The sequence below is a fragment of the Dreissena polymorpha genome, chromosome 13, assembly GCF_020536995.1.
Source record: "Dreissena polymorpha isolate Duluth1 chromosome 13, UMN_Dpol_1.0, whole genome shotgun sequence".
Lineage (NCBI taxonomy): Eukaryota > Metazoa > Mollusca > Bivalvia > Myida > Dreissenidae > Dreissena > Dreissena polymorpha.
In genome coordinates, this window is record NC_068367.1 from 53,605,412 (window position 1) to 53,629,750 (window position 24,339).

General features: G+C 34.6%; 1 protein-coding gene across 1 annotated transcript; it reads right to left on the reverse strand.

Moving 5' to 3' along the window:
• Nucleotides 1–19,837: 19,837 nt before the first annotated feature.
• On the reverse strand, nucleotides 19,838–23,785 carry LOC127854672 (uncharacterized). The gene has a single exon (XM_052389732.1). The coding sequence runs from the start codon at nucleotides 23,783–23,785 to the stop codon at nucleotides 19,838–19,840; it is 3,948 nt and encodes a 1,315-aa protein (XP_052245692.1).
• Nucleotides 23,786–24,339: the final 554 nt, after the last annotated feature.

The window sequence follows — 24,339 nt, forward strand, 5'->3', positions numbered from 1 at the left end:
TCACGCTGAAACGAGTAAGAATATGTAATTGTTATACATTACAATTTCAGCCTCATTACAATTTTAGGTGATAAAATGCAAACGTATTGGTTATTTGCTTATTTGGATAGTAAATGTACAACCCAAAAGATTTGAACAAGTAATTATGACTTAATATCATTATGGAATATGACCCCTCATTTTTTCTCCAAACAACTTATCTCCGCAAATAGTAAATTGAGAATAACCCACACTTGATATATGTGTTTATAGGTAACTTCACAATTGTCCTTTGTTAATTAACCATGATGTTGACATCTGTTTTGTATTTATTTATAAAAGCATTTTCAGTGATTTTGTTGTTTAAATTTAACATTTACCATTTGATATTGCGCTATTTTTGGTTAAGGCTTGTCTAAGTAAAAAGGAGTATTTCTATATTGTATTCCTTACATTGTTATATCTATGAATACACTTTAGTTATCATAGTCCCTTTAAACCAATGTGGGAACAATATTTGTCTCCCGGAAATCATGGAAAAGCTTTATTAGATAATGTGCATAAGAGACAAATAACAAGATTCAACGAGGCCGTGTTTTCTTATTTAAAGTGTTCTCGGAATGTTGATCAGTATGAGATTAAGTTACTAATATTTGTGTGACACGGTAAAAGTTGTATTACCCGTTTTGTGGCTTAAATCCGCGAGACAAGTACAGCGAACTATAAATATTAACGTTTTTTTCTTTATAAATTGCATTGTTGGTAAAACTGTTCACGTTTGTGTTTTACATAAATGCATTAATCTGTATAATATAATACACATGAGCTGTTCCATGCAAATAAGACATACTAAAATGTACTATATTTATTGTTACGTTTATTAACATTTAAATAATGATTCAAAATAAATTCAAATACATGTAAATTGACCAGAAACACGGGAGCCGCGTTCTGAGAAAACTGGGCATAATGCTTGTGCGTAAAGTATCGTCACAGATTAGCATGTGCAGTCCGCACAAGCTTATCAGGGACGACACTTTCCGCTTTTATGACATTTTTCGTTTAAATGAAGTCTCGTCTTAGGAAAATCAAATTTAGGCGGAAAGTGTCGTCCCTGATTGGCTAATCTGGGACACTTTACGCACATGCATTATGCCCAGTTTTCTCAGACCACGACTCGCGGTATTAACACACACTGTGTTACTATTTACGAATGTAATAATAATGAAACATGAAATCACATTACTATTTGCAACGATAAACACAGCGGTTCGGAGGGGGATATTTATCACAATACAATGTTAGCACACTCAGACTCCATGCCAACTTTAAACGACTAGAAAAGTATATTACGTTATTAGTGTATGGTTTATGTCACTTATATGCAACTTAACAAGCACCAAAATCCATTATATATAAAACCTTTGCATGAATTCCAACACATAATATTTTTAAATATATTAACAATGAATATGCCGAAATCCGAACACGATGTATACCTATTTTGTGATTATCTATGTGTCCTTGTGTTATAATCACAGAAAAATTTACAAAATCGCATATTATTGGAATGTACATATTGGGACATAAGAACAAAAACAACTATGTGTATACAAAAACAAACACTCATTTCCAGAATGTCTACTCTTTATATAGAACATACAGCTTGTAAACAAAAAACTTTTCAAAAATCAACTGTGATAACTTAATTATTAAAATCGATTTTCCTATCCTATTTATAAAAGAAGGGATGTGTAATACAGTCAAAATTATGACCTAAAACATGTCATACAATGCAAACCTATAAGTTTCAAAACATTCGAGAAAAATAACTTCAAAAAGACTGTCAGTGTTGATTTCCTGATAACTTACATTAAAACGACGATACAGCTCAAATTAATTAAAGGAAACATTGTGAGATTTTGTTTGAATAGGAATTTCGTTAATTAAGCAAAAACTGACACTCAACTTTAAAACAAACAAGTCAAACAATGAAATAATAAACAGTGAAACAGTGGCAAAAGTTGTAGTTTTACAAGAAAGGGTGTTAGAATTACCCTTGATTAATTTCTACACCACATTGCTTAATATGATTTTTTATGCAATGCTTCCATTTGAACATTTTTCCACAGATGTGGCAAGAAAATTTGGGAGCATCGTGCTTATTCATGTGCTGGTTCAACAGCCTCCTTGTCTTAAATGTTTTGGTGCATGTTGCACAGGCATGCTTACCTTCTCACTCGTCCGGAGGGCTGCATTTGTGTATTCGAAGAATTGATGGAGTTTTGTATGACTTCGAACATATTTCACAGGTGTATTTTTTTCATCCGAACTCAAATGTTGGTGAAGTGCGTATCCCGACTGACATGGCTTCGCACACACTGTACATGAATACTTTGATGCCTTGCCTCGGTGAATCTCATTTTCATGCTTGTTAAGCCAATACGTCGTTGTGAACTCCTTCCCACGGGTGTGACACTGCAGATATTTTTTTACATTTGAATGTTTTTCCGCACTATGGAAAATCGCACTCGTATGTGGAATCACTACGAAGCTGCATGTGTCGCTTTAAAGAGTATGCACATGATAGTGCAACAGCGCACACTTCGCATTGAATTTGATCTCCGTTGGACGATTCCATCTGAAATAACACATAAAATAAATCTCCTATTAAATATGATTTAAGTCTCATCGATTTAAAAATGACGTTGTTAGACTGCGTGGAATACACATTCAATAACTTCCACTATATTTGAGCAGCGTTCTGAGAAAACTGGGCATAATGCATATGTGGAAAGTCTTGTCCAAGATTTGCCTATGCAGTCCGCACAGGCTAATCAGGGAAGACACTTTCCGCTTTTATGGTATTTTTAGTCTCTCCTTACCGAAAATCAAGTTTAGGCGGAAAGTGTCGTCCCTTATTAGCCTGTGCGGACTGCTAATCTGGGACGAAACTTTACGCACATGCATTATGCCCAGTTTTCTCAGAACGTTATAACCGTTGGCCGGTTATAATTAACTTGTTTCTTTATATGATTGGATACTTTTGCCTTGTTTTATTCAGGATGACTCATGTGTATCCCCTTGCGTTATTTGATCTAGTTCAAAGTAATTCTGCATTAAAGAATAGCCCATTTTTCTAAACTTACACAAGTGGTGTTCTTGCACATTTCTCACACATGTAAAGGGTAATCGTTCTCATTTGTGTCTAACAAATGATAATTTTATGCATTAGCAATGACTTAACAAGAAAAACTGAAAAATAGGTTTTTCTATACCGTAATCGGTATATTACGTCTAATTATTTGGACTAAAATGAATACTTGCGGCACGGAAGTGTGTATAAATACGAAGGTATTTTCTAATGAATACATGCGCACTACAAATCATTATGTTCGCAATTAAAAGCAATACGAGTGAAAAAGAAAGCAATACGTGCGCATGTGATAAATAGATCAATGGAAAAACCAAAACGAGCGAACGCAGAACTTAAAGTGATACTATGGGCATCTAACAGTTTATAGGTGTCTACCGCAATCGTTGTTTATTTTTTGGTGTTTTTACTTCATATACACTTATATTTGTTAATGCAGCATCAACATACTAAAACAATATCCCGGAAAGAGAAAAATAATGCATTTGAATATCAACCGTACTTTCGTTTGACAACTAATCACGCATGTACAATGTGAACCTAAATTTAGTTTTAGTGCAGATTCGTTTATACGACACAATGACATCATTTTGTTTTACGGCTCATTTCGGCTTACAGGACTGTGTGGGTCACGTGAAATATATAATATAAAATATATTTTTGCAAACAACTGGTTGCAAGATGAGTTACAGATAATTTGTCAGTAACCACATTTTAACTTACTCTTTTGACCTGTTAATTATTTTCAGCTCAATTCAACAGTGAACAATGCCCATAATATCACTTTAAAGTGATATCATGGGCATCTAACAGTTTATAGGTGTCTATCGCAACCGTTGTTTATTTTTGGTGTTTTCACTTCATATACACTTATATTTGTTAATGCAGCATCAACATACTAAAACAATATCCCGGAAAGAGAAAAATAATGCATTTGAATATCAACCGTACTTTCGTTTGACAACTGATCATGCATATACAATGTGATACTAAATTTAGTTTTAGTGCAGATTCGTTCATACGACACAATTTTATTTTAAGGATCATTTCGGCTTACAGGACTGGGTGGGTCACGTAAGAATATCGAATATAAAATATATGTTTATAAACCACTGGTAGCAAAATGAGTTGCAGATAATTTGTCAGTAACCACATTTTAACTAACTCTTTTGACCTGTTAATTATTTTCAGCTCAATTCAACAGTGAAAAATTCCCATAATATCACTTTAAAGCATGCGCACATAACATTTATAGGCGTGCACGTAAGCGTTTGTGCGTGTGTACTTACAGGTGAATACGTGCGCACTTATTCACTATTACTTGCGCACTATAAAAGCCATTCGTGAGCATTGGAAATAATTCGTGAACAAATGAAACCAATTCGTCAGCATGTGAATTGAAAAAAACACATCTTCCATGTCTCTTCTATGCCACCTTGCAATTTATTGTGACTTCATAAATTATAGTAACGCATCACTTATTTAAAAAGCAAATATAAACATGCGTATTTTATTATGTTTTCTTTTTTCTGTGTACTCTGACTTTTGAATAAACACCAGTTACTGAAAGTGGGGGTACTGTGCTCACCAGTTATTGAAATTGGGTTTAATTTTCGAATTTTGATGCATATATTGCGATTGCCTGTTGGAAGCATCCTGGTGCTGATACAAGGTTCAACTATGATGGTTCTTGAGTCCACCTTTCCATGAAAACTGCTGAGAAACCCTTATATACGGTTTAAAAATGCACATAAAATGAACCGTGTCAATCGTAAACAACGAGGCATTTGAGTATAAAGTCTTCAATAACTTTTTTAATATTAATAATGCATCTACACGATTTATACCGAGTTTAAATTAATATCAGAAGATCATTCTGCGCGTAAGGACAATGTCGAATAAATATGTTAAATGTACAAACCTTTCAAAAATTCCGACGAAAACATTCAAAAATCACCCATTAATCGCCATTATGAACACCAGTTACTATTTTTCTCACTTACGCCACGCCAGTTACTTGCGTACGATCCACCCCCTTATTACGTAACACACATTATGTAATACAATTAATTATCTATATTGACTTATGACTTATGACCTACGAAGACATGCAAACTACCACTTCATTTTCAGTAAATACATGTTAATATCAACCTTTTAAGGACAGTGATGATTTGCTATTATCGTTAAATTTCTTGAAAGAAAAAGAACACGTCGCTTACATATATTGCCGATTAAAGGGGCCGTCCAACAGATTTTGGCATGTATTGAAGCATATCATTAAATACTTTATATTGATAAATATAAACATTTGACATAAAAATCTCCAGTAAAAGAAACAAGCATACAATTTAAAAAAGGAACAAAAAGTAACCCTAAACATGGCTCTAACCACTGACCCCCTGGAGACCAGGAGTAAAAAATCTCCCGCCAAGACCACTTGACCATCCATACTCATGCTTAGAGCGAATGTATGTTTATCCTCGTAGTTTCCCAAAATATAACTTCAACAACAGAACTTTCCAAATTATTCAATCGTTTCGCGTCGCACGACGATTTATAATTTTCAGGTTTTCAACTCGTCAAACGATGCATATAATGGATATTTAAAGGGACCTTTTCACAGATTTGGGCTTGTTTTGAAGTTTTTCATTAAAAGCTTTATATTGATAAATGAAAAGATTGGATATGAAAAGCTCCAGTAAAAGATCAAGCATAAAATTTAAAAAAGAAAAAAGGCAACCTTCAGCAGGGCTCGAACCACTGACCCCTGGAGTTCTGGAGCAAAAAGTCTCCCACTTAGACCACTCGGCCATCCTTCGTTATACAATGATAGATGTATTTTATACTTTATATAAGCAATCCTCGTAGTTTCACACAATATAACGACAACAACAGAACTCTCCAAATTATAAATTCGTTTTGCGTTGCAACGCTTTATAATGTTCAGGTTTTTAAATCGTCAAAAGATGCATATAATGGCTATTTTAGAGCATGGTAAATGTTCAGTATTACTGTTTGCTCACAAATTTTTGTCAATTTATCCAAACGTGAAAAGGCCGCTTTAAGGTTCATGGGGGGGGGGGGGGATAAAATTCATTAAAACTTCGCTTTGGTTTTTCTTCATTCAATGTGGTACAATATGGTCAAACTATATATCATTTTAAAGCTTAAGACGGATAGAATAACATAAACACATTTTTGACATTCAATAATTGTGTGCTTTATTCATATTTTGGTTTAAAACCAATACATTTTTACACTAATTTACAAAATCTCAATATAAAGTTAGGAAGGATATGCACTACCTTAAGTTGAATAAATACAAAGCTATATACATATACAAGGTCAAGTTAGCAACATTTCACAGAAAATTATTGTCATAAAACAACAAATGAGTTTTTATTCAACTGCCTTTTTTGGATAAATTTCCTGAACAAAGTTCTAAAAATAACTAAAACGTAACTACTTTTTAAAAATCAAGGTATGGTGGATAATAAGTGTCACAATTATATTTCAAAGGGTTAACAATTTTGTTATTTACCTCTCAACCAAATTTCAAATTTTAAACCATCTCAAATTGAAATAGATTGCAGACGACATATACAATTGTAACGGAATCTAAAGAAATTAGCAAACCGATTGATTTTATATTTCGATTCCTTCTACCCATTTTGAAAGCGTGGCCATCGCTGTGCTCCGTAGAAATACGTGCAAAATAAATCGGTCGAAACCACGTGCAGTGGTGAGAAAACCGGGTATGTGTATACACATACCTGAGAAAACACATATCTTATTTTGACAGTCGGGTGGCAACTAGTAAAACAACTATTAACATTAATCAGAAAGAGATCGCACTAAATAACAGAAATGACCACATAGAGATATCATCACTTACCCTATTTCAAATATTTTCCTGCTGAAAATTGTCCCTTACACGTCTTTTTTAGTTTATTTGTATTGCTTTTCTGGAGCCGAAGTGCATCTCACAGAATATCCATCCAACTTCCGTTGTTTTCACTTTCGTTATTAAAAACTCCGTTTAAAAGAATTATTTCTACTTTTAGATTGTTAAAGCGATATATTATTATATATTATTATTATAATAGTATACCGTGATGAATTGAACGGAGTTACGTATCGATCTTTCTGTCAGTCTGTAAGCGTGCTATTTTATGCGCAATAATATAAGTAATGTGATTCGACAACGATTGTAAACATTGGTAAAATGCTTCTTACATTGTTATTCTTTTGAGTGTTTATGAGGTCTGATCGTGCAGTTTGCAAACATCAACGGAAAGTGTACAATCCAATGCATTTGTCATCGTCAACCGTTTGGAATGTCAATTAGGCGATGGGTGAGTTTTAAGCATGTTTCTTTCTATTTTATTAATTTAAAAATGGCTGGGGCAGATGAAATGACATGTGTGCGAGTTTTGATATTTCTAGATATGTTAACTTTATTTACTATTTAAGCGTAACTTGCCCTCGTCAATGTCGATATTAATCACTAGTTATATAATTTTCCGCCGAAATACGTTGAATAAACATGACTCAGATTTTTGAAAATAATGTATATTTTATTGTTAAAATCGCTTTGTATTTTGATTGATTTTGTGGATGTTATGATACGTTTATGTACAAAATTGGTAGCAGTTTGAAAGAAAAACATCCTTTAAAGCATATATGTATATATTTTCAATGTGGCACTCTTCCTTTAGTCAAATTTTAGTTCAATGCTAGGGGTCCCACATTTTTCAAATTGAAGCCTCTACATGAACCTTAAGAGCATGGTTAATGGCCAGTATTACTATTTTCTCAAAAATATCATAACAAAAACGAAAATTTGCGAATCTGAAACATTTTTTTAAATTTTGTTAATTTACCAATCTGTTTGACGGCTCCTTTAACGGGTTTCAGTAATTTCATCCTACCAAACGTTTGCCATAAATAATTCTTATAAAAATTGCTAGTTTTTTACTAAGTTGAAAACATGTTTTCATATAAATGTTAACGTTGCCATAGCAAAAAAAAACAACTGTTGTGTCGCATGTCGTATAACACGTTTGAAAAAACAATCATTGTGAAAAAGGCTGTTAGTGGCGGAAATTAAAACTCGTATTAATAATATGGTCAATATTCCATTGACAAAAGGAATTACTTTGCTGCTTGTTTACAATATAAAATGATAAATTGCAAAATTCATGTAACGTTGATTAAAGTTTTTTACTTGTCGCTTATAATCCAGAAACATTATAATACGAGAAGGTATTTAAAATATATGTTATTTAAGTCAAGGGAAATATGATGTATAATATTGAACATACAACCTCCAATTTACCTGTAATATTCACAGACTTTCGCGTTATAAACTGTAAAAAAGTGTGAACATTTTTGTTCAATATGATGCACTACATGTTTGTTAATAAAATAGCAAATAGAAACATGATCAGACGAGTACATTTATGTTCGTCGGTTTCTATTTTGCATCTAACTTTAAATAATGTGCCAGGAAACACATTACGAAAACCTTAACAAATTGACTTCGTATTATTGCATATTATTAACATGAATGTTTTGAAATTACGAGCGATGTTGAACAGGTAAACCTATATTTAACGTTAAGATGAGATGCATGTAAAATGTGCTGTCCACAAAGTCATCGCAGGGGCGTCGGAAGAAAATTGATATTGGGGCGGCGGATGGGGTAGATATGGGAGTCCCCATCCCGTTGGTGGGGTCCGGGCCTCCCCCGGAAAAAAAATCAAATTTTAGCATCAAATGGCGCATTCTGGTGCGTTGTTATGCCTGATACCTGACCTTATACACGTCTGTTGCGTGCATATTATGAATGACAAAATTGTGTGACAGACAGACAGACAGACGACGGAGAAGTGATTCCTATATGTCGCAGTTTGTACTTTGTAGCAGGCGACACAACAATAGGGATCATATAACGTCAATACTGATTAAACTGCTAAAAGTCAAATCAAGATGCTAGTAGTAAGTTTTATTTGATGTATTTTTATACATGTACATACAGTAACAATATTACCATATCGCATGAAACATACAACTATAATATCTAAGGACAATCAAATGTCAACGCTATCGCAATAAATTATGGTACTTTGTCTATATAGTTTTTTTTTAAATTTTCACACTGACCGGCAACCCTACAGGTACCACAAGGTCATTTTTACATTGAATACTGAACACTGGCCGGCAACCATACAAGTACCACAAGGTCATCACAATTAACATTTTCCAAATGTAGACATCCGTGTTTCCTTATACTGGACAAATTCATTTGCGACTTTGCGTAAAGGGATTATCGTTATAAAAGAGACCGATCATTTAACAACATAATTGACACATACATCACCGCGGGCGGGTGATAACAATCAACAATACACGTGACACAACCGCGAAAGCGTGGTTACCTTGCTTCATGGTAAAGATATTATCAAATATACGGGTATTAAAATAAGAAAAAAAAATGAAAAAGGTCTTTGCCGAAATTTCATTTTTGCTGAAAATATTGGGGCGGCGGCCGCCGCACCTGCCGCCCCAGCTCCGACGCCTCTGCATCGCGTTGTTCTTGAAAATATATCAAAATTGGAATTCGTCTGGTTTTCCGTATGATTAGACGACCAATACATGTCTTATCGTAACACTTCTGCACCCTTCTGTAAAATTCGACTCCTGTTAAGTGTGAACACGTATTTGGTCTCTATAATATCAGTATAGTAAACAAACCATCGGTAACAAATCGAGACATTTAGCTCCGACGATACAGGTACAAGCCAGGAAAATGGCTTTTAAACATATAACAGGGCTTAAATTGTAATTATGAGTACACCTCTGTAATAATAATAAGGTCATAATGAATTATCAAAACACCATGGTGCTTTATATTGTTAAATTAAATTGCCAACACATAATGGTGTTTCTAAATCGATACACAACGAATTATTATCAATTTTTGCGGGTTACCATTAACATAAATCTACAATAAAAACAGTTATCAATATGAAAATCTAAATCAATACATGTATGTTGTGTTGTGTTTTCGTATGCACGAATGTTTCATCAATATTAAGTCATTCATTTGATTAAACGCTCTAATAAATTTCTCATTTTACGAAAGACTGATATTACGTGGGCTTCACAAGTGAAAATGTAATTTGTATATGTCGTATCGCAGGATACCATTGGTGAAATAGCAACCAAAGACCAACTCTGAAAACTTATATATTAAGATGATCATAATGGTAGTTATAACAGTTGTAGAATCGGACGTGAACACCAGGTATCAAATTTAACATTCGTATATACATTAAGGCATCTCCAGTTAAATTAAAATGTACGGCACATTGACTTATTTCTCTTCTTTCTTTATACACCTATGACAAGAGAAGCAAGCGTGGGATTAAATGTTTGCTCAGAAAATTCCATTTCATATCAAATTCATACATAGCCTTCATCCGGACCATGTTATATTTATATTTAACGTGTTTCAGATCGTCGTTAATTCGGATACATTCTTTTCCTTTCAGAACGATATTTATACATTTGCAAAATAAAATGTACATAATTATATTAATCATTAGCAGTTGTACATCCGATAGCAGTTTTTAGTTCTTGTGCAGCGATTGATAGACAACCGATCGTATTGTAGAGTATCCCGCTTTAACAGAATGGTAATGATAAATGTCCATCAATTAATTACGTATTTATTCACGTGAATGTGCATTCGTGTTTGAGCGCGGGGATCCATTTACATGAATGATATATTGGCATTATGTTAAGTTGCAGTGGTGAGAGCAACAAAACTTAGTATATGTATGTGTTACACATTAGTGTATTTTATATGTTTGTTCCTTCACAGATGAATAAATTAACAATCTTCTACTACGCTTTTATATTTTTTTTTCAGCGTTGTAATAAAGATATATATAATGCAATAAACTCATGGATTGTCAATTAAGTATTTCATTATAATTGAGAAACTCTTGCAAGACAGTTTAAGCAGGTTGTAAGACAGACAAACTCCATCAAGTGCTCAGAATAATCCTTTATCAATACAAATTGAATGAGTCTTCCGAAAAATACATATAATTTACCAACACATAATCGATTCGAACGGTCATGTAATAAACAATAACAAGATACCCTCGTAATTCCAAGGCAATAACACAACAAGTTAAGCCCAGTCCCAGGTATCTGGTTAATACTGTTTTAGCCTTCCATTGCCGAACCCAGAAAAGGACCTATTTTCATTTACAAACTGTTTGATATAAATATGCATATTCATTGTTTTATATGGGGACATCATATTCAGTCTTATACTATGTTATTTGTGTTACATATATCCGCAAACCGAAATTAATTACATCAAAAGAAATTATATGAACTTTACTTGTCAGCCTTTGAATTTTATGCAAAATATAACGTACTTTCGAATACTCGGAATAGCACGTCGGTCACATGAATAATATGTGATATAATTTGTCCAAGGAGAACATTGAAGGGAGGAAAAGCATCGTTTGTCAATCTGTCTACTTGTAATTCCCAATGGGGGTATGTGCATGGAATCTCATAATAGTCTGACAGGCAGACTAAAAAATGGAGCGTCAATGCGATGAGCACGGCGTCTTTGCCGATTCTGTTAAACTATGGTAAGTAGACATACCATGTATGAATTGTTAAAAAATAATAATGTGTGTGTAGTTCAACAATTCAAAACGTTAATATAGAAATTCAGGCATGTTAACTCGTCTCATAACACCGCCTTTAAGTTCTACTTGGTAGGCAACATCGTATTTAAAAGAAATAATTTACAAATATAAAATTATGTATTAATAGAAGGCTTATCCATTAGTAAAATGTCACTCATTATTAAATGTTCTGACATTGAAATAAACATATCACATGAGATAATTTCACTTAACAGCTTATAATACAATGTGCTTATTTGACAGCTATATTACATATTAACATTAAATAGATAACATTGATTATGATATAAACACTTTTTAAGGGATCGAGCGAGAATTGCGATAATGGTGTTTGTTTTGCAAAGAATGTATGAACAAAACTGAACAAGTATTACATATTTTGTGTTTACTTACAATTTTTCATGTTAAGATTTAAAATACGACATTATTTATCCTATGAAGATGTGTTAAGGGATTGAGTGAAGATTTTCAGTATTGTGTTTGAATTGTAACAAAGGCTTTTTTAATGACATACCATTAGTTATACACGACTTGTTTCTAGTTGACTGACTGATTGTGGTGAATAACACAATTTCAAAGGAAATTATACCGTTGGTTCTGTAATTTCTTTACAAAACAAAGACATCAGCGATTGCGTGCAGCTTGTAGCATTGCATGCTATGCATCGTTAAGGTCCGCGGACGTTATCAAAATGGCCACAAATGTGCAGTTTGCAAGAAACAGCAACTTATCACTTTTTATTATTTTGTCATTAAGTTTTACTTCTATATTCTAGTCGCAAATTACTAAACTTACAAAGTATTACAATACTTGTAAAATAGAAGACATTGTCATAATATATCAACCAGGACGAAAGATTCGGGAAATAAAATAAATGTCTTTAATTGAAATTGCAAACGACAAATGGACACTATTACTATAGATTATCACCGAAAAATGAATTTGAAGTGCGACAGACTTAGCAGCACGATACAAATATTAAACAATACACTTGGTCTTAAGTTGTTTCCGCAAAGCGATTTTGTTAAACATACAGTAGACTCAATATGCTTTAAATTGCTACAAACGCTTATCTGCTCAAGATTCCAATGATATGAATCTATACAATGTCTTTTTCAATGGGATATTTTTTTAATGCAACACACACTTGGAGACTTTTCTAACGCAACGTCTTTCACATACACATATCTTTATAATGACTTAAAATTTCGATTTAAAATTGCACATGTGATCATTTTTGTACTTTCTGTGCATGTTAACGATACAATCATTCATCCGTGATGCTTGGACGCTTAGGAACATGGCATAAGTAGCCTGCAACATGCTAAAGTCTTGCTTGTGCTCTATTATTTTTGATTAGCGTTATGATTTCCTGGTGTAAGAACCCATCCAGAATAATGCAATTGAAAAGCCATAATAGCTAAATCGCGTTTCACCATTGGCACGTGCAAAAAGATGAAACATACCAACCTCGCGTTTTAAAGCGTCCGATCGTCATGGATAAATGCTTTTATCGTGAGCTTGCTCAAAATGTAGTCAACTGATAACATGAAAACTTTCAAATTAAAAACTTTACTCATAACAGAGATAATAGAATTTAACAAGTGTTGCGTTAAAAAAGTTTCCATGTGACCACGAAGTTACATTCATCCAAACGTAAAATCGTACATTAATGTGATATTTTGAGAGATAGAAAGAGGCATATCATAAGTCCGACCTTTAAATTGCTTTAAAACAAATAAGTCAACGACAGTGATCAAAGCAAAACATTGCCAATTCATGCTTTGTGTTACCAGTTTATACGATGCAAATGGCATGAAGATCTGTTTTAAATCAATCTATATATTTTGGAAGACGCTTTAGCTGTTTCAATTGTGATTGAATTGTTAGCAAATTTAGTATATTCTTGTCCAAATTACCTACATTACATTAATATCAAAGAAATAAATTATTTGAACAAAGCTTGGAAGGCAAACATTAGCATGTTTTTTTAATTGTAGTTAGTATATACATATAAAATATATAGTTAGTATATACATATAAAATATGAATGTTTTCGTATTTAAAAAACGAATCATGCGATCTTATTTCCCGCAAATATAGTGTATGAAGTGATTTGCAGTTGAAGTGTTATTAACCTAAATGATCCTGATTTCCTCTTTAAAGCATTGATGTAGATTAGTTGTCGAAGTGAGAATATTTTAAATCACCAGTTTGCTCCAGGGTTGCGACTTCAATTTATTTAATACACAAACAGTAATTGCTTACTAACGAAGGTTGTTTGCGTGATTGTGTTCTTGCAAATGAGATTGTTATGAAGTTTAAAGTTATTTCATTGTCAATTAGCTAAATGCCGTTTCCTTATATTTCAATACACACTTTAACCAAATAGTTGAGATCGATGTTTTCTAGAATGATTCCGAACAATGTCATAGTTATCGTAGTCGTTCAACAGTCAACACATATTATTAACAACAAAGAACAATACATGCAACACACAACGTTGAGGGCTAAAACCCATTAACAAGTTTTTCTAGCAAATCAAATGATTCGACATGTTAAAGCCACACACCTTGAAATGAAATACATGGCATAGTAAAATTGAGTATAAATAGCAAACATATTTTCTTTATGCCAATTAGAATATATCAGGTGGTTACAAGGTAGAAATCCGTCTCTTTGCGCTTTAAAAAATAAAAAATAATCGCGATTGTCGAAATGGACGTATACGTCTTGAAATCCTACTTTCGGTTTTCAAATCGACACCGTTTGAAAAATAATAAATTACTTGCTAACTAGGCTATACATTTAATTGTATCTATCTCAATTAGAATATATATGGTGCTTACAAGGTAGAAATCCGTCTTTTTGCGCTTTAAAACTTAAAAATGATCGCGTTTGTCGAAATGGACGTATAAGTATAGAAATCCTACTTTCGGTTTTAAAATTAGAAAAAAAAGACAAAAAACTTTCTAACTAGGCGATGGATTTGATGACAATTTTGCACACTTTCAAATAACATCTATATGTATTTATTAACATGTACTTCATTTCAAGGTGTGTGGCTTTAATCATTATTATAAAATCAAGCTCAAAAGTGTTGGCATGATTCTACCTATGGCCGATGTATGATAGGTTTCTGATTTTTTTTTAAATATCTTTAAACGCCAAATAAAAGGATTTAAACATTTACTATTAAACAAAACATTGTTTGGTATGTCTGCAAATGGTTACCTATTGACGCTGTATTGATTTGTTCTTTTAAGATACTCACTGACTTGTAATTAACCCAGTTATGCCTAAAGGAATTTCTGTAAGAAATATTCTAAATATAGAAATAAATATACTAGACATCCCTAATTTTGGAAATAAATTGATCCAATTTAGAAGGATGGTAGAGTCCACTAGGCATAAACGTGTTAAAAAATGGGTACATTCAATTGATAGTACAAGTGGCTGCGTTCCAGATAAACGTCACCAGCAAGTTATAATAACCCTTAATGCAACAATTAACTGCACAGACCGACTTAGACGGAATATATATCAATTTGTAGATACAATATTATGTAAACGTTCAAAGTCGATTTATATATTTTATCAGCAAGTGGCAAGGGACTCGTTTATAAAAATACAAAATTATTGAAAACGTGTATGGACTTGGGATGTAATTAAGTGTTTTTGTAATGATTCAAATTGCAATGAAATGACTTTTGAGTACTAGTGTTATTAGAGTCTTGACCAATTACGGTTATTTCGAAGAAGTGTGTAGTATACCTGATATATTTGTAATCGCATAGCTTTGCTTGTGGCTGATGTACTATATCTCCTTGATTTGACAAACGCATCAGATCAGTTCTTATAAACTAATTATGGAGGGGTGTCCGAAGAATTATGATTGAATACTACTCTTTAAAACCGTGTCGTGCACCGTATGCATATGTTTTAAGTGGAGCGGACATCAATGAATCGGGTAATTTTTCTAATACATGGTCTAGTCTTCGTCATCTGAAATAAATGAACATCATCTATGAGAAGCAATCGATCCACATATTCAGAAATGACTGATACAAACATTGTGCGCCTTGAAATTAAACGGTACACTTCTGATTGTCAGAAGAAAAATACAAATCTTTCAAAATTTGGAAATAAATAGCATGATGCAAACATTTGAAATATACAAAACTACCATTGAAAAAAGGAAGACAAAATCGCATATTATTTAAAGATAAAGGTATGCATGCATACAGGTGTTAATTTAGTTTATTAAGTAAACGAATGATTTTTTCTTTCTTTTTTTTGTTTTTGTAAAAAAAGAGAAAATATATGTTAATTGTTATACATGTATGGGTTATGATTTTAATTATGTTTATATACATAAATGTGAAACATTATTTCCATAAAGTATATATATGTTTTTTTCTTTTCTTTTTTGATCTTATTTTAAACATGTGTTGTATATGAATGTTGGATAACTTATATGTCTATACACACCCTACAAGTACGTGTTTATGTATGTTGCTTGAATTTTACGTGAATGTTATATGAATGTATGTATTACAATAAATGTGATATATGTTATGAAACAACACTGGGTTACCTATGATGTGAAGTAGTCAGGTTTGGCAAAAAATATAATTGCATATACATGTACAAATTAGATACAAAACATCGGATATAACATCATATCCATATATGATCAATATACGGCAGTATTTAGATTACACTCGCATACTATAGACCTGCAAAATATATGCATTAAACAGATTAAAAACAGTTTTTCATAGCTTGTTTATACAAATACCAATCTCTTCACAAATAATGACATTTATTTAAGAAAATAAATTGTAGAAATAAATATAGGAAATGTGTATATTACTTTAAGGACGATTAAGGCAAATACTATTATCATTTTGCTATAGTAATCCTGCAAAATCACCCCCAAAATAAACGTAAATAATCATAATAAGGACCTTTGTTATTGGGATTGACTGCAGAAACAGTTTCTCCTGCGTCATGTTGTTTCATCTACAAAAATAAAATAGATAGCAAAAGCCTAAGTCATGCTGATTGAGTTTCTTTTCTTGGCCAAATAGAGTCCTGAATAAATGACGTGCGAAACATCAGATAATTTCATGACATTTGGGTTCAAACTTTATTATTGTAATCAAATCAAGTCCTTCTATTATTTCAACATGTCCCTCAGTTCCAGAATTCCCCTTAATTCAATCCAACAGTTACCCGATATATTGACGAAAACAGCTATAAACGAATACATTGTTTTAATAAAATAAAAAAGCACATTCATAACATCGTTGTAAGCCATACCCGACTAGAGCGCAAAATGTACACACACTTATCATGGCGTCTTCATTATCGCCATCACCATCATTTTTTTAAATGAAGTCGTGACTGCATAAGACGTTATCATGATTATCACCACCATCATCGACTTCAAAATGACCTACTTCTCAACCACTTGAAATAATTGGTGTCGGTATCCATTCCCTAGAAAAATTGTCATGCATGTTGACGACTCATATACGTACAACGCAACTTGTTCAAACATGTAATGCTTATTTGGCACTACACTCAGTTTCAAGGTTGGTGGACCTATCTCTAAATACAGTCTCGTAGACAATAAATACGGTCTATGAAAAATCTCTTTGAATTTAAATATACATTAGCAGTGCTAATCAGTATTTTGATCAAAATATAATTTGTATATAGCATGCACTATATGCTTGTACGTTTAGTATTAACTTGAAATCCATGGTGTACCAGCCTATTACAGTGTTAAGGCGTTTACGTTTTAATATACGTTCTCATTTATGCCGCTATTTTTGTACTGGTTTCATTAGTTATTGTATGTATTTTTGTATCTATAATTTAATTATGTTGCGAAAAAGCTAACTATAAATAAATTATTAAAAAACAAAACAAACAAATTGTTTAGAAAGCACATTAATTGAAAACTAATTTTAATTAAAATAAAAGCAAACACAATACTTTGATATATTTTGAGAAAAAAAGTTATACCAGATAGATAGGCTGTCTGCCAAAAGTAAATTTGCAAAATGAAAATTAATTACGGTTATTTTGAACTTCCATTTTGACTGTTGTTCATATTTGTAGTTATCTTTAATCCACCATCACGATAGTCAATCCCTTTGAGAGGTTTGTGCCAATTATGGCCAATTTTCACTTTTTAGTCTGTACGTATTATTCCCAAAATTGTCTGCTAGTTGTTGTATGCAGTAGGAAAAACTTAAAACATAAGTTGTAATTTTTAGGTTAAACGTACTTTTTATGTTTGCAAAATTTTAAGTATAATTTTGAATGTGTTCAAATTCTGGGATTGATTTCCGTTTTATATTATGTATTCATTACTTAGCTAACTTTTTTCCATTTTGCTGGACAGGACTTATTACTATCTTTATTACTATCATTATTAATATTCTCTAGTGTATAAGATATATGTATTTTCTATAAAATCGTTAATATTGTTTTTTGTTTTATTATTATTATTACTATAATTACTACTATTCTAGGTAACTACTGATATTATTAGTATTACTTTTGTCATCATATATTAAACATAATTATTGAGTAATTCTCAATTGTATACTGTGTAAATGACATGATTATTTTATAATAATACATAAATACATATTTTATGTAAGTCTGTCACCATTACAACATGTAAAAACTATCGCAAGGAAAGGACCCCCGATAATGTTGAAGAACTTCAGGTCTAACCCTTTTTCCATTGTGTATGTATGGAGCAATGTATATATTTGTACAATGTCATTATTTGGAAATAAAATATGTTTAAAGTTAAAGTTTTAAATTATGTCCGATCTAACGGAAAAGAAAACTCACGAATTGTCACATTTATTACATAATTGCATAAAAAAACTGTGCTGAAACACCTGCTTAGTTTTCTCTTATGAATTATAAAAAAATTATTATCTGTAAACCTAATCTGCACACTGCGGTATCAATATCATTATTCATACAGCGATAACTTTCGGAATGATCCTGTTTTGTTACCCTAATACGGCTTAATGCCAATTGTTGTAATGTAGTAATGTAGTATTTTGACACACAATTGTATGTGTGTTCAACATATAACTTGAAATAGGAAATGATAAGTATATTTTATTGTATTATTCTTATACGCTACTTTTTTAAGAAGTTGCCAATATATTTTACATCAATAATTTAATCTCAACTGCACACAAATTAACATAAGATTTTAGCCCTTATAGCTACAACGCACTCTTGATTACAACGAAATATCAATTTTGTATTTATCTAAAACAACTATGTTGCCTGTGCAAACGTCTGTAGCTAGATTTGTTATATAATTGTTCGCCCAGGAAGTAATTTACCTTTATGAAATTTTTAAATTGTTGATGAGCCCGATGCGTCTTGAAAATAAAAGGTAACTGTAGATACACATTTTATTATGCTTAAAATCTTAATGATTTCATGAGAATTACTGTGGTAGAGGAATAGTCTTGTCGGCGATCGTATAGTTATTGCAAATGTACTTGAAAGAAACGTAATTTAATCCAGGTTCGACCTATTTATTTTTGTACGTTAAAGCAACAATAACAACAACAATAGTAGTGACGTCTATAATGACGTTACAGTTCGCGCAGCGACGTCATGCGACGTCGCGCCAAATTACGACATTCTCGGGGCCGCGCAAAGAAAGCAAAGTGAATACTTACATAATATTAACATAACATAAACACTATTTTATAATACATGTCAATGTTGATCAGAAATTACACCACACTATTCAATGTCTATCGTATTACACTATTTTCACTGAGTATTGTTTGTCAACTCGCTCACTTCGAGTGGATATAGTTTTGTTATAGGTCTATTTGTGGACAGACCATTGCTTGTGCGCACACGTGCAGCGCGAATAAGTCCATCATTTCCGGTCAACACGTCAGTCACTACAGCTATAGGCGTGTGTTTCCTGGATTATGAGCCGAGTGAGCACGTGCTTCTTAGGCAACAGGAACGGAAATTTGGCGTCTTCGTCAACTGGCGCATTGTGTATTCTCCCTCGACATCGAAGAATCCCACGATCATCCAGAAATAAACTGAGTTGTTTTACTAGCGGTAATTTACTTTGTCCGGAATGTAAGCTAGTAATTTCATTTCGAAACTCCATTTCTTGACAATGCTTAATCAATAGGGTTTCAGCCTTGTATACATTCTGTACTGACAAACCACTGCATGCGTTCTGTTCAAGTTCTCGTCTACATCTTGCTACGAACTTCAGTACAACTGCTGTCACACGAAGTAACTTTTTGTATGAACTGTATCTCGTTATGTCAATCACATTCAAAATATTTGAGTTCAAGATTTCACTTCTTTGTAGCGTTGGCATAGGCTCGTTCATTACTGTGTTAACATGCGAATTGCTGGGAATCCATGTCGGCCAACGACCTCTGTCATTAAGCCATCGAGGACCTTCTTGCCACAACCTGTTGTGTAAAAGGTTTTCAGAACATATCCCGCGTGTCAAGAGGTCAGCAGGGTTGTCTTTCGTAGGGCAATATCTCCATTCATAAAATTTAGTCAGTTGTTTAATTTCACACACTCGATTTGCGACAAATCGTTTCAGCACCTTTGTACTTGATAACCATTGAAGAACAATTTGGCTATCAAACCAGTACGTTATCTTGTCCGCCATAATTGCCTGCTGAATATGTGCAGCTAACCTTGCCCCTACTAAGGCAGCCATTAGTTCCAATTGTGGTAATGTCAACGATTTCAGCGGTGCAACCCGGTTTTTCGCCATCACTAGGCATGTACCTGTCCCATTCGATACGTATGTTTCCGCACCATATGACTTCATGCTATCGTCAACGAACACATGAAGCTCTTTTGGTGACTTCGTTTCTTTGCCATCATCCGTGCTGGATAGGAACTGGCGTTTGACTGTCATCTCCGTTGCTGTGTTGAGATCAGCAGCAATGTTGGACCACGATGTTTGAATAGCAGATGGCAGAGGCGTATCCCAATCATAGTTTCCTTTCCAAATATCCTGCAGCATAATCTTAGCCCTCACTGTAACAGGACTGAGTAGGCCAAGAGGATCGTAGATCTGAGACGAAAACTTCAGTATCATTCTTTTTGTGACCTCAGGTACTTCTGGAATGTTCCTTATGACAAACTGCATTGTATCACTTTCCGTCTTCCACCGTAGACCGAGAACCTTGGTGACGTCTTCTTCATCTAGGACGTTTTCCCGTAAAGCTACTTTCTGAAGTGCTTCGCTGTTTGACGACCACGATCTAAGGTTCATGCCAGCTTTTGACATCAACGTTCTAGATTCATGAAAATACTTCAACACTTCCGTTTCAGACTCAAAACTCGAAATGACGTTATCGACGTAATGATCACGTTCAATCACGTTTACAGCGTTACAGTCTTTGTTCTGGTGTAGGTGCTTTAAAAGTGTGGCGTTCAAAATGAAAGGTGAACAGGTCGCGCCGAACAACACAGCTTTGAAGCGATACACTACGACTTTATCCTGTGTATCGTAAGGATCTTCGAACCAAAGAAATCTGGTCATGTCTCGGTCATTTTCGTGGAGGCCGACGTGTAGAAATGCCTTTTCTATATCTGTAGTAACGGCATACTTGTGCATTCGAAATCGTACAAGCAGCGTTGTCAAGTCATTCAGTTGAGGCGGGGTTGACTCCAAGCAATCATTTAGACTAGGGTGACTTGCAGACTTTCGGCAGCTACAGTCATAGACTACACGAACAGGGGTTGTAGATGAGTCTTTCCGTACTGGATGGTGTGGAATGTAGTGGACTGTTTGAGACGGTGACTCCTTATCGACACAAACTTTCTCTATAAAACCACGGCTTTCCTGTTCCTTGATAACTTCATGATACTGTTGAAGCATTTCTGGTTCACGACGGAGTCTATGAATAGTGCCCATTGTCCGCTTTAGGGCAATTTCAAAGTTCGTGGGTAATGGTGCGTGGTCTTGTTTCCATGGTAATTTGACTTCATAACGTCCGTCACGAAATGCAATGCACTTGTCTTGGTACTCTTGTATGTAGTCCAGCTCTTTCTGGTCCTGACCATCTGACGTGACACTCATGCTTTCAAGTTTCCAAAATCGCTCAAGTATTGAGTCGTTCGGCGGGCGGGTTGCGATCACGTTCATCATGTGACTCTTGCCTGTGGTTTTTGATGTAGTCCCCGTATGAACAGGACCCGACAGTAGGTAGCCTAGCTTTGACTTCACAGCTGTAGGACCGTTCCCGCGAATAACAGTGTCTTCAACCAAGTCCCAGTAGTGGTCTGCGCCAATAAGAACGGCAATGTCTAGCATTGAATCGACTGAGACTTGTTGGGCTAATTTCAACCGTCGGAGATAGGGAAATGTTGCTGCTACTGACACGAGGCTTGTGTCAATGGGTTTCGCTATTGTTGGAACAACCAGGACGCTCAATGGGATCATTCCGTTGTCGTCTGTTTTCACGTAAATTGTACTGCGATCTACGTGTTGGACTCTCGTTGTGATTCCACCGAATGACGCAATGTTCAACATTTCAATACCATCAACCGGAAGTTGTAGTTGGTCTGCCAGCTGCTGCGTAATAAAAGACTTCTGGGAGCCCTTGTCGAAGAGGATAGCTGCATCGACGGCCGTCTCCTTGATACCTACAGTAGCAATTGCCGTCTGTAGAACACCAGAGTGTGGGTATTTCATAGAAGAGTGGAAAACAGTAGCTTCCGGTCTCAAAGACGATGTTTCCGGTGTGCTTTCATGTCTAGTTTTGTCATCGCTGCTGGCGTTGCAGATACTCGTGTGGTGTTTCCGGTGACACTGCTGACAACGACCACGCGATCTGCAAAGTGAAACTTGATGCTTACCTAGACAATTGTAACACAGCTTGTCCTTTTTGACTACGCTTATTCGCTCGGAAGGGCTGCAATATTTCGAACATTCTGTGGGTTTGTGTTTCTCGTGACAGAATGGACAAGAAAATGTTTGTTTCTTCACATTCAAGGATTCGCTCTTGTCGAATTTAGCCTTCTTAGCGTGGTTCGTCCCTGCGTAGAATAACGCAGTTTTCATGAACTGGGCGACTTCCGGATACGATGCACTTCCGGCTTCCATGATGTCGAGCTCTCTGTAGATAGCGCGGCGGAGGTCACACAGCTTCCAGTTAGTATCTCCTCGTTCTCGGGCCAGGTTTCGCTTAATGTCTGCCGGTAGCTTCTCTAATATAACCGGAACAAGTAGATCGCCATACGTGTCCTGCTGTTGGCCGATGGATTCCAAGTTCCGGATGTGTGTCTCCATTTTGTCATAAAATCTTCGAACACTCTGCAGGTTGTAGAGAGGAGCCGGTAATTGAAGCAGTGCCTGCATAATTGCGTGGGTGATTTTGTGTTGCTGTCCATATCGTTCTTTCAGCAGTTCAATAGCCCGTTTGTAATTAGCGTTTGTCAAAGCGAAACCATCAATAGTTCTAGACGCGTCGCATTCCAACAGAGATTTCAGGTAGCTAAACTTCTGAATGTCCGATAGATTTGTATTTAAATGCACAGTTGTTTCAAACGAGTCCCAAAATGTTTGCCATTGTAAAATATCACCATTAAATGTAGGCCGAGAGAGTTTCGGAAGTCGGTGGTACTGTGAAGAGTTGGAAACATACGAAATATCACTTAGCGTTTGGCTGTTGTTCTGTAGGTTTAGTTGTGCATGTTTCTCACTGATGGGTTCCGCGGAGTGGGCGCTTGGTGTGTGAACCGAAAGTTCGGATCGCGGCATTGTAACGACACTTGAAGATTGGAGGCCGCCCTCTTTCTCACTTCGTACCGTGCGCAACGTGCGAAGTTTGATGTCGATTTCCAACATGTACGCGTCAGTGGCTAATATTTCCTCTTCAATGCCTTCTGTATCCAATTTTGACAATATGTCCTCGTTGAGCAACGAAACTTCGTGATTTTCTTCTCCAGAGCGTCGAGTGTGGCAATAAATTCCATGAGCGATAGCGTATAGGCGTCTGCTAGAGTGTCCAAATATCGCTGAATAACCCGTTTATTGCCATCTCGGAGCGTTTGTAGTTTTTGCAAATTCATTCTCGTATTCTTTTATCTCACGGCACCAATGTCGGCGATCGTATAGTTATTGCAAATGTACTTGAAAGAAACGTAATTCAATCCAGGTTTGACCTATTTATTTTTGTACGTTAAAGCAACAATAACAACAACAATAGTAGTGACGTCTATAATGACGTTACAGTTCGCGCAGCGACGTCATGCGACGTCGCGCCAAATTACGACAAGTCTGATCTGGATGTGAAAACAGGGCCTAGTTTTAAATCTTGAACATTGTGGGGGATCTGCTTCCTCTTACAACAGAAAATTCGTTTCAATCTCCATATAAACATTTATACAAGTAGATTGAAC